At 39.7% G+C, this 12,641-nt stretch overlaps 1 protein-coding gene across 1 annotated transcript in view; it reads right to left on the bottom strand.

Moving 5' to 3' along the window:
• The window catches only part of LOC131693959 (uncharacterized), a 426,221-nt gene that overhangs the window by 299,500 nt on the left and 114,080 nt on the right, over positions 1 to 12,641 (bottom strand). Inside the window, exon 2 of the mRNA XM_058982266.1 lies at positions 558 to 1,036. Coding sequence (XP_058838249.1) covers positions 558 to 671 — 114 coding nt within the window. The 5' untranslated portion in view covers positions 672 to 1,036. The remainder of the gene's footprint in view (positions 1 to 557; positions 1,037 to 12,641) is intronic.

Genomic DNA, 12,641 nt, shown 5'->3' with positions numbered 1-12,641 from the left:
GAGGTTCCCTTTGACGCGGATTTTGAAATTTACTCGGTTTTTATTTACGCGGCCTATATCCCCTGCGTAAAAAACCTTAGTGTATATATTTATACATATATAGTCAATGGTTGTATGTATGCGATTTATAGACTCCCAAATGGCTGAACCGCATTGGTTATGGAGCGTGTTTGTGTGCCATTGGTTGGGGATTATCTGCCCGCTACATGGCGCTTATTTTCCACCTATTTCGTTGAAAATCGCAGCAACGCGCGTTGGGTATTTGCTAGCAGTTTATAAGCTAGTTTATAAGATTTGTTTAGCTCCTTTTTTGCAGACAAGTAGGATCGAAACTTGCTTTTCCAAAAATCACCTAACGATGAAAGAATATTATATCTTAATATCAATTAACCGAATCATATAAACAATAGGGCTGAAAAGTTACCACATTTTGCTGTAATATTGTATGTATGTAATATTAACTAAACATTACTATTCAAATGAAATACAATAACACGATTTGGGAGTATGCATATACTGATCATAGGTAGATGAATGAAAATTATGATTGTCCTTACCTCATCGATAGTCCCCACAAGAAGAAATGTAACAAAAAGGAGAGTTATCGCAGTTTGTACTCGGAATTGATTCATGAAGCTAGCATTGTTATTGATTAAGACACCCATCGTCATCAATACCTTGAGATTCTGAAGTTTCTGCTTTCTTTAATTGTCGCACTACTCTAATTTTCTTCTTCAGCACTTCACATCAGGTAAACTACTATTCTTTTGCACTTAGATCAACTCACACGATCGCTCATAAATTATTCAATAAAGCATTCATTGATCTATGAGATCTTCACATATTGGCGGGCTCTAATTGCTGTGCTCCGGAAAGAAACGATATCAGTTTTCTCAGACAATACATCAACAGTTAATTTATGGGTAGGCGGTGATGGTTAATGCAACTCTATACGCTTGTCCGTGTCACGCTAGCCAGACGATCTTCTAAATATTTTCAATTGAATCAATCAACCGGATCAAGAGGAGGGGTGGTTCTGCAAAACATAAATAAATAAATAAATAAATAAATAAATAAATAAATAAATAAATAAATAAATGAATAAATAAATAAATAAATAAATAAATAAATAAATAAATAAATAAATAAATAAATAAATAAATAAATAAATAAATAAATAAATAAATAAATAAATAGATAAATAAAAAAATAAATAAATAAATAAATAAATAAATAAATAAATAAAAATAAATAAATAAAGCAAATAGTATGCTTTATTAAACGCTTCAGCTATAATTTTAAAGACCCCTACACAATTAAATCATTATACAATACATATGTCAGGCCAATTTTGGAATATTGCAGCGTAGTATGGAACCCATACACTGTCTTGTACGAAGAACGCATTGAATCAGTCCAAAAACAATTTCTTTTGTACGCACTTCGTAAACTAAACTGGACGACATTTCCTCTTCCATCGTATAAAGCACGTTGTATGCTCATTAACATACAAACACTCAAAGAACGTCGCGAATTTGCCATGCTTTGCTTTATGAACGACATTAATTCTCATCGTGTACAATCCGCATCATTACTCTCGCAAATCAAAATTTATGTACCTAGCCATCAACTAAGAACTCGTAATTTATTCCAAGAACAATCTTTTAGGACAACCTATGCTAAAAATGGCCCCATCAACAGAATGCTGCGTCATTATAATGAAAATTGTGCAACAATCGACCTTTCCATGTCCAGAAAACATAGCAAATTTGAACTTAATCATAGAAATAATAGATATAAGCAAATATTGTAATACCATTCTATGTAGTCTACATATGCTTGACGAAAATAAATAAATAAATAGCATACACCTGTCCGTGCCTCACGCTTGCCAAATGATTTTCCAAATGTTTACAATTGAATCAAACAACCGGACCAAGAGAAGGGACTTTGCCGATTTCGCACCTTTTTACATTTCTTACAAAAGAAATGTGAAGGATTCGCTTAAACTTTGAAAACTGTTTCCGAGTTTCATATACCAATCGACTCAGCTCGACAAATTGGGACAATGTCTGTATGTGTGTCCGTGTTTTTTAGAGTAAAAAAAATTCAAGAAAACCCTGAGACGGGAAAAATGTTCAAAAACCCTAATGTCCCAGGGAACGGGTTTGGGCTGCCATCACCCAACCACGCTAAAAAACCACTGCTCTTGCCCATAACCTGATTCCTCCCCGGCACTATCCTAGGGCATTACTTCGGCAGGGGTTCCCATGTGCATAGTACCCACTCTAATTCAACTACATACTAATTCGTTCCTTCAGCAGGGTTACAGTACCACTCCTCGATACACCACCAAATCTCCACCATCCACATAGACTGGCAATTTCTGTATGGCAGTCGGAAAGCTGGCTGTGAATCAAGATTTAGTGCTACTCCCCGGCGAGAGAAGTTCTCCCGAAACCGAGCCAACCAACCAGGTGTCCAGGTCAGTTCGGCGATTCCGGTGGAGCAGGGCGTCCGATTCGCTGATGCCCCGACGACCTGTGACTGATGGTATCTCGTCGCGGTCTACTCAGTCTAGTCCCCGGCGGTGAATCTAGCTGATGCCGACGGAGAGTTCCCCGGCGAAGAAAGCTCTCACGATACCGATTCTTCTTTTGTTTTAGCACCACAATTTCTCTCTTCCCTAGGCTCCCTGCACGGTGCCATTTAACAACGCAACTTATTTAAGCCTTTTGGTTCCCCTCTCATTCCATTTCGCTACACTTCCCTGATGAACCATTCAGCTCCCGCCTTTACTTGTTTGCGAACTACTCGGTCTAATCCCCGACAATTGATCTAGCCTACTCCAACGGAGAATTCCTCGGCGAGAGAGGTTCTCCCGAAACCGAGCGGTAGATTTCCCCCGATACCGTTGTTCGTTTCCGTGAGCCATTTAGCTCCCCGCTTCGTCCCAATCTGCTCGATCTAGTTCCCGGCGGTGCATCTAGCCTACTTAACGGGACAGCCAGAATGTGCTGAGGTCCATGCTGCAATTATGGGTGGAGCTTAGTTTCTGGTTCACTGACACCCCAACGACCCACTGCTAGCTGTACGACGCGGTCTACTCGGTCTAATTCCCGGCGATGAATCTAATCTACTCGCGAGCTACCCGGTAGGGTGTCGAGGTCGGCCTGACGATTCCGGTGAAGCCTGACGTCCGGTTCACTGGTGCCCCGACGACCCGAACCCGGTGCGAGGTCGCGTACTACTCAACTGGTCCCCGACGGTGGACCTAGTCTACACCATGGTCGATCCGGCGATTCCAGTTGGAATGTAACTTCCGGTTCATCGATGCTTCGATGGCTCGAAGGCGTGTACTGCTACGTTGCTGGTCGTTGCTCCTCTCGCCAGCTTCGTTGCAATGCTGACATGATTTGAACGACTGTTCTGTTCACCGCGTCCCATTTTTTCTTTATCCGCGCACATTATCTGGATAATATTGTTCATGTTAACGTCCTCACCGACAATGGTTCTCATCTCGTTTTGCTCGTGCTCGAATCGCGGGCATTCGAGAACTACGTGCTCAGGCATCTCGTCTGCATCACCGTACGCGCTGCAGAACGGTGAACTCGCGTGGCCGAACCTTTTCAGATACTTTTTGAATCTATGACCAGACAAGAACTGCGTCATGTGGAAGTTCACCTCACCGTGCGCTCTGTTCACCCACAGGGAATTAGACGATGGGTCCATCTACTGTTAACAGCGTTATCCCACTGATGCTACCACTTGATTAAGGTGTCAGCTTCGACTCGTTTACGAACTCCTCTCGTGCCCAGCGATGCCAACCTTCCAGTTTAAACTGAATTCTTCCAGTTTTTTTACAACATCCAGTCAAACAGACAATCGGAAAAATCTTCCAGTTTTATGAATTTTGAGCCAGTTTTATCCAGATTTTTTAAATATACATTTATTTATTATTTTTTCTCAAAAATTGTAACTTGATTCATCGAATTTTCAAGCAAGCGATGGGATAATATCGAGTGCCTCCGAATAAGATTTTAATCCACCGTAATCTGAACCACTTGTGAGTAAAACAGTTCGGGAATATACATTTCGATTCGATTTCAGATGAATTTAACTCAAACAAAGGTGGAAGTACATTGTGTCAAATATTTTGATGAAAATTTGATGAATTCTCAGCTAGTTGCTGTAGTGGTATCGCAAGAAAGGTATAGGCGCATCCTCAAGTTTAGTAAATGGTCTTAAATTTAGGATTTTGTGGATGTGTAGATTGAAACCTTCAAATCAGTGAAATTCGACTGTAACTATTACAATTACAATCAAATTCAAATGTTTTAATATTTTTGCCTTTCTCAATAGAAAGGTATTGCAATTGCTCTGAAAACCGACTTTTTAACGGAAGCCCGGAGGGCCGAGTGACATATACCATCCGATTCAGTTTGTCGAGTTCGGCAAATGTCTCTGCGTGTGTATGTATGTGCGTCAGTGTGTACCATCCGATTCAGTTTGTCGAGTTCGGCAAATGTCTCTGCGTGTGTATGTATGTGCGTCAGTGTGTATGCGAACACAATCTCACTCACTTTTCTCAGAGTTGGCTAAACCAATTTTCACAAACTTAGTCCCAAATGAAAGGTACAATGTTCCCATAAGCTGCTATTGAATTTCTAATGGATCCAACTTCTGGTTACGGAATTACGGGATGATGAGTGCGATGACGCAGAAAATGTCGATTTTAATAAATTCTGCAATGAATGTATAAAGGTGAATTTTTTTCCAAAATGTGACCACAACTACTTCGATTTGTAGTAATAGGTCACTAACAGCCATTCAAAGTCGCTTTGGCCACATTAGCCACCATCATCGGTTCCAGAAGCCCCGGCGGAAGTTACCAAATTCAAAATAACATTCACATCGGTTTCTCGGAGATGGCTAGACCGATTCAACCAAACTTAGTCTCAAATGTTGCGCCTCCATAAATGGCTCTTTCGCTTCATCATCATTCATTCATCCGTATTAGTGCAGATACGGGATTTTGAGTATTTGTGTACCTAGCCACGCTGCGTAGTAGGGGAATACCTCTGGACCCACAGGTAAGCGGCGGCCCCACCTTGGTGGTGGTAGTGGTTACGCTGCATACAGTCGGCGCTAAGTGAGACAGAGCTTCTTGTTGGTGAAGCGTCTCGTTTCATCATCACTTATTCATCTGTGCTAGTGCAGAAACGGGCTTTTGTGTATTTGTGTACCTAGCCACGCTGCATAGTAAGGAAATACCCCTGGACCCACAGTTAAACAGCGGCTCCATCTTGGTAGTGGTGGTTGCGCTGTGTTCAACCCGAGCGTGACAGAGGGAGACAGCGAGAATCTGCAACTCTTCGAAGGACAGGTAGATTTTAATATAATTTTGCTAGTGTTAGTATTTAATTTACTTACTGTGTATGGTAGGCGAGATGGAGGATAGTGAGATGGAATCCTCCATTTCACAAGAGCAAAACTCTTCTGATCCCCCTCCCTCAACTCCCCTTAGAATAAAATTATACCCCCAAGGGTCTTCTGGACCTTGGCAGGTTTTCTTCAGGCGGAAAGGAAAGCCATTAAACCTTGTGCAAATTGCACGGGATCTGACTTCACGATTTTCTGCTGTAACAGAGATAGTGAAAGTAAATAAAGACAAAATTCGATTTAGCATTGATAACATTAGACAAGCTAACGAGATAGTAGCATGCGAACTCTTCACGCGTGAATATAAAGTTTATATACTTTCGCGCGATATAGAATGCGATGGAGTCATCTCCGAACCCAGCCTCACTGCCGAGGATATACTTAAGCATGGTGTTGGTTGTTTCAAGAACACCCTGCTTAATAAAGTAAAAATACTCGATGTTAAGCAATTGTACTCAGTATCAATTGAAGAAGAGAAAAAAGTTTACCGACCATCCTATTCATTTCGTGTAACTTTCGCTGGGTCTGCTTTGCCTAGCCATGTTCTCATTAATAAAATTCGTCTCCCCGTTCGCCTTTTCATCCCTCGTGTGATGAATTGCCTCAATTGTAAACAGCTTGGCCACACAGCCACTTACTGTTCCAATAAGGTACGGTGTGGCAAATGTGGGGGGCCTCATCAAGAGGATACATGCAATAAAAACTTAGAAAAATGTTTACATTGCGGAGAAACTTCACACGAGCTCCTTGCATGTCCCATATATAAATTGAGGGAGGAGAAAATTAAACGATCCTTGAAGGAGAGATCTAAGCGCTCTTATGCAGAAATACTGAAAAATGCTACTCCTGAACCCACGGTCCCAGAAAACAGATACGCTATTCTATTGCCGAAAGAGTCTGACTCTGACGAAGCGTCCGAAGGTACATCATTTGTTTTACCTAGAGGATCCAGGAAAAGAAAACAATCCTCTTTTCCCAAACTGCCAAGCAAGGGCCTTAAAATTTCTCCTCCAATAAATAAATTGCGGCCAAAGCTAAAGAATTCCGATGCAATACCGAAGCCAGTCCCTCCCGGTTTTGGTAATGTACAATCCAAACAGAACACCATTACTGGAAATAATAAAACTTCAACTTCCTCCGAGCCTCAACCGGGGATAGGTTTATTGAAATTTTCTGAAATTGTTGATTGGATTTTCAAAGCATTCAATATTTCTGAACCACTAAAAAGTATACTTTCAGCGTTCCTCCCAACAATTAGAACATTTTTAGAGCAGCTGATTGCTCAATGGCCCATCCTTGCAGCGATTGTATCTTTCAATGGGTAATTCACCTCCTCCAATGAAAGATTCCATCACTGTTTTACAGTGGAATTGCAGAAGTATCATACCTAAAATTGACTCCTTAAAAATTTTGCTGCATAATTTGAAATGCGATGCTTTTGCTTTATGTGAAACATGGCTTACCTCAAACATTAATTTCAACTTGAATGATTTCAACATTATTCGCCTAGACCGAGACACCCCATATGGAGGAGTGCTTCTAGGAATTAAAAAGTGCTATCCTTTCTATAGAACTAACATCCCCTTGTTTGCGGGCATTGAGGCTGTAGCTGTCCAAACGAATATTAAAGGCAAAGACATGTCTATCGCTTATATATATACCTCCCAAAGCTCAAATTGGACAACGTCAGATTTTTGAGGTAGTGGAATCCATGGCTGCTCCGCGGCTGATACTGGGAGACTTCAACTCGCACGGAGTATTGTGGGGTTCCCTCTTCAATGATAATCGATCCTCTTTGATATACAATGTTTGTGACGAGCTCAATATGACAGTTTTAAATACAGGCGAAGCAACACGCATTCCCAGACCACCCGCACGACCAAGTGCATTAGATCTATCTCTATGCTCGACATCACTTCGGTTAGATTGCACGTGGAAGGTTGTACCTGATCCTCACGGTAGCGATCATTTGCCAGTCGTTATTTCAATTAGCAGTGAATTAGGCCTCACGAATTCAATCAATGTACCTTATGACTTGACACGAAATATTGATTGGAAAAAATACCAATCTTTAATTTCCACTTCTCTTGTTTCGACGGAAGAGCTACCACCTACCGAAGAATATGAATTTCTAGCGGGTTTGATTATTGAAGCAGCAGAACAAACCCAAACGAAATGCAATCCTGGCATGATAATGAACAGCCGGCCTCCTAATCCCTGGTGGGACAAAGAGTGCTCGGATGCATATGAAGCTAAACAAGTTGCTTACAAAGAAATTATGAAACGGAAAGGGTGTACACGTGCAAACTTTGAAAATTTTCGATTTTACAAAACAAATTTGACAGTCTCCGTCGTGCCAAAAAGTCTAGTTATTGGAGACGTTTCGTTGATGGCTTGTCAAGAGAAACATCAATGAGTACTCTTTGGAACACAGCCAGAAGAATGAGGAATCGAAACGTAACTAATGAAAGCGAAGATTTTTCGAATCGCTGGATATTTAATTTTGCCAAGAAAGTTTGTCCAGATTCTGCTCCTGCGCAGAAAATCATTCGCGATGCTCCCACAAGTAACGATTCCATAGATTCGCCTTTGACAATGATGGAATTTTCAATTGCACTCCTCTCATGCAACAATAATGCTCCGGGTCCAGACAGAATTAAATTCAACTTGGTGAAAAATCTGCCTGACCTAGCAAAAAGACGCTTGTTGAATTTATTCAATAAGCTTCTTGAGCAGAACATAGTGCTGCACGACTGGAGACAAGTGAGAGTTATCGCCATTCCAAAACCGGGAAAACCAGCCTCCGACCATAACTCGTATCGACCGATTGCAATGCTATCCTGCATCAGGAAATTGTTGGAAAAAATTATCCTACGACGTCTCGACAATTGGGTTGAGGCGAACGGCTTGCTATCAGATACCCAGTTTGGTTTTCGGAGGGGAAAGGGAACGAATGATTGTCTGGCGCTACTTTCGTCAGAAATCCAACTAGCTTACGCAAAGAAAGAACAAATGGCGTCTGTGTTCTTAGACATAAAAGGAGCATTCGACTCTGTTTCCATTGATGTTCTCTCAGAGAAACTACATCAATGTGGTCTTTCACCAATATTAAATAATTATTTATACAACTTATGGTCAGAAAAGCACATGCATTTTGCATATGGCGATTTGGCAACATTCAGAATAAGTTACATGAGTCTCCCACAAGGTTCTTGTTTAAGCCCCCTTCTCTACAATTTTTACGTGAATGACATTGATAATTGTATTGTCAGCCCATGCACTCTAAGGCAACTTGCAGATGATGGCGTGGTTTCTGTCACAGGACCAAAAGCCATAAATTTACAACAACCACTGCAAGATAGTTTGGATAATTTATCAAGTTGGGCTTTGAAGTTAGGCATCGATTTCTCTACGGAGAAAACAGAGTTGGTTGTTTTTTCAAGGAAGCGTGATCCAGCTCAGCTTCAGCTTCAGTTGGTTGGTAGAATGATAGCCCAAGTCATGACCTTTAAATATCTCGGAATTTGGTTCGATTCTAAAGGTACATGGGGAGGCCACATTAGGTATCTGATAAAGAAGTGCCAACAAAGGATAAATTTTCTCCGAACAATAACCGGATCTTGGTGGGGTGCTCATCCAAGTGACGTGATAAGATTGTATCAAACAACGATACTTTCAGTAATGGAATATGGGTGCTTCTGTTTCCGTTCAGCTGCAAACACTCACATTATTAAATTGGAACGAATACAGTATCGTTGTTTACGAATCGCCTTAGGTTCCATGCAATCGACACATACGATGAGTCTTGAAGTTCTAGCGGGAGTTCTTCCCTTAAAAGATCGATTCTGGGATCTCTCCTCTCGTTTACTTATACGATGTGAGGTTATGAATCCACTTGTAATTGAAAATTTCGAAAGACTTGTCGAGCTTCAATCCCAAACCAGATTCATGACAGTGTACTTCAATCACATGTCACAAGAAATAACGCCTTCTAGTTATGTTCTGACATGTGTTAATATATTAGATACTCCCGATTCCACTTTATTTTTCGACACGTCCATGCAAGAGGAAATTCGTGGAATCCCGGATCACCAGCGCTCTCTGGAGATCCCTAAAATATTCATAAGTAAATACCAACACATTGACTGCCATAAAATGTTCTACACTGATGGGTCACGAATCAATGAGGGCACTGGCTTCGGTATTTTCAACCATAACACCGCGATCTCTTTCTAGCTTGCAGAACCTGCCTCTGTTTACACAGCCGAACTAGCAGCAGTTCACCATAGTCTGGAAATCATTGATACTTTACTTCCGAGCCATTATTTCATCCTCACAGATAGCCTCAGCACAATTAAGGCACTACACTCATTAAAGCTTGATAATCACGCTCCGTTCTTTTTGAAGAAGATACGAGAATACTTAACCAAATTAACAAATAAATCTTATCAAATTACCTTAGTGTGGATTCCCGCTCATTGCTCCATACCGGGTAATGAGAGAGCGGATAATTTAGCCAAAATAGGGGCGCTGGACGGTGACATCTATGAAAGACCTATTGCCTTCAATGAATTTTATAGCGCTTCTCGTCAGAGGACGCTTACTAGTTGGCAAACATCATGGGACAATGGAGATCTGGGACGGTGGTTGCACTCAATTATCCCTAAAGTATCAACGAAGGCATGGTTCAAAGGGTTGGATGTAAGTCGAAACTTCATTCGTGTGATGTCTAGACTCATGTCCAACCATTATACGTTGAATGCGCATCTCCGCCGTATTGGGATCGCAGAAGATAATCAATGTGCTTGCGGAGAGGGTTACGAAGACATTGAACATGTTGTTTGGTCTTGCATTGAATATCGTGAAGCCAGATCCCAATTAATAGACTCCTTACGAGCCAGAAGAAAACCACCCTATGTACCTGTTCGTGATATCCTCGCTTTACGAGATCTTACATACATGAGCCATATTTATCATTTCCTGAAATCAATAAATATTCAAATATAATTATCCCCACAATGTTTCTAGTTTTTTCCCTAGCTACCCACAAACAATTTAGATTTCTTCGCAGTTAGTTAAGTTAGATAAAACGATATAAATAAAGAAAAAAAAACAAAGATTACAGAAATACTATCAATAGGTTTACAATGAAATTCAAGAAAATAGATTATAATTAAAAACATTCAAAATGATGATTATCCTCAGTGTTAGCATTAGAAAGTGATTTTTTTTATAACGTGATAGTCTTAAGAACCTTTGTAACATGTTATGTAAAAAAAACCCCGGCGTAAAAAAGCTTTTGCAAATGCCGTGTCAAATAAACGTTTTATGAAAAAAAAAAATAAATGGCTCTCAAATTTCATCCCGATCCGACTTCTGGCTCCGGAGTTACGCGTTGTGGCGTACGATCACATAGCAAATAGCGATTCAAATCGATCTTCCGATGAAAGCAGAAAAGGTACAAATTTCGCTAAAATGTCTTTCAAATTTGTAGTTCTAGGTCACCGACAGCCAACCAAGCTTTCGTTGACTACATTGACCACTATAGAAGGTTCCAGAAGTGCCCGGGAAAAGCGGACACAGATGGACTTTCAAAATTAACGAACTCACATCAGTTTCCCGGAAATGGTTGGGCCGATTTTCACAAACTTAGTCCCAAATGATAGCTATAATATCCTCACAGATTTGTAAGGATCGCTTATATGGTTCCGGAAATATAGACTAAACCGTCCGGTCACATATGAAATTCCCATATAAGCCGGAACTCAAAAAACCACATGAAATTTCAGAAATCGAATTCGTATTTTTGATGCCAAACATCTTTAAAATGCATGAATTGTCGAGATTTTATGTTATCTCGAAAAAAAATTTTGTTTATAAAAATTGACTTTTTGGGACTTTGCCGATTTTGCACCATTTTTCAATGCAATATAACCGTGGCTGTTTTTTCTTTTTCAGAATTTTAGAACTCGAATAATGGTTTCTTTTCTTGTATAAAGTTGTCATGTCGTGTATAATAAAAATGTAATATATGCATTTGAAAGTTTTTAATGAATATGAACAACTCAATAATTCTCCTGTTCATAATTGAGAAAGGTGGATTAAAACAGGTTTTTTACATTTCTTACAAAAGAAATGTATAGGATTCGCTCAAACTTTGAAAACTTTTTCCGAAACCCGGAGGGCCGAGTCTCATATACCAATCGACTCAGTTCGACAAATTGAGACAATGTCTGTATGTGTGTGTGTATGTATGTATGTACAAAATGTCATGTAATTATCTCAGCAATGGCTGAACCGATCTTAATGAAATTAGTTTCAAATGAAAGGCCTAACGTTACCATTTGACACTATTATTTTTCATTTTCGATATGTTGTTTACTTTCTGAGATATGGGCGATTTTGTCAAAACACAGCAGGTTTTTTGCAAATAACTTTCGAACGATACAATACAAACAGCACATAACTAGAAAGCTTGTAAAAATACCTTTCTAACAAGCTATAGACTGTCTAAATCCGTGTACGAGCGGCGGAGATATTAAACATTTTGTATTTTTAGTCCTCGCTTACCAATTTCCATTAATGAAAAATGAGATTGTTTCAAACAGAGTATTGCTTGACTGGTGTTTTAGGGGCAAAACTAAACCGATTTTGAATATCGGGGTATGAAAACACATCTACGTAATTCAAGGAATTCGATGTTGAGAACATTTTGTGAATTACCTTTATAATAAATGAACTATTTCTCAAAATCAATATATAAGTTCACTTCAAAGACAAAATAATGTGTTGATAAAGAAACAGTGAGTTCTAGTATTTATTCCTTGGATTAGGTATTGCGTTCAATCATGAGGTAAATGTTGGATGGTATATCAATACACAGATCAACAAGTAATTCACCTAGTAGTGAGATAAAATATTTCTAATATAATTATACTTGTGGCGTCACCGAAAGCAACTGTATGTTTGAAGCCCAAAAATCTAGCGAATATTTAGCTCTTTTGCAAGATTTAGGTTATACGGGTTATGGCGCAAAAATTACTACTTACATTATTTATGATAAGAATGAAAGAATCAATATATCATAATAATATACCTATAAAAATAGGGTCACTGCATTAACCATCATTTGCCATTCCTCACACGCCCCCCCATCTCTCTCTCTCTCTCTCTCTCTCTCTCTCTCTCTCTCTCTCTCT

The sequence above is a fragment of the Topomyia yanbarensis genome, chromosome 1 (genome assembly GCF_030247195.1).
Source record: "Topomyia yanbarensis strain Yona2022 chromosome 1, ASM3024719v1, whole genome shotgun sequence".
Taxonomy (NCBI): Eukaryota; Metazoa; Arthropoda; class Insecta; order Diptera; family Culicidae; genus Topomyia; species Topomyia yanbarensis.
Note: the sequence above shows the minus strand (reverse complement) of the source record. Positions and strands in the feature narration are given on the sequence as shown.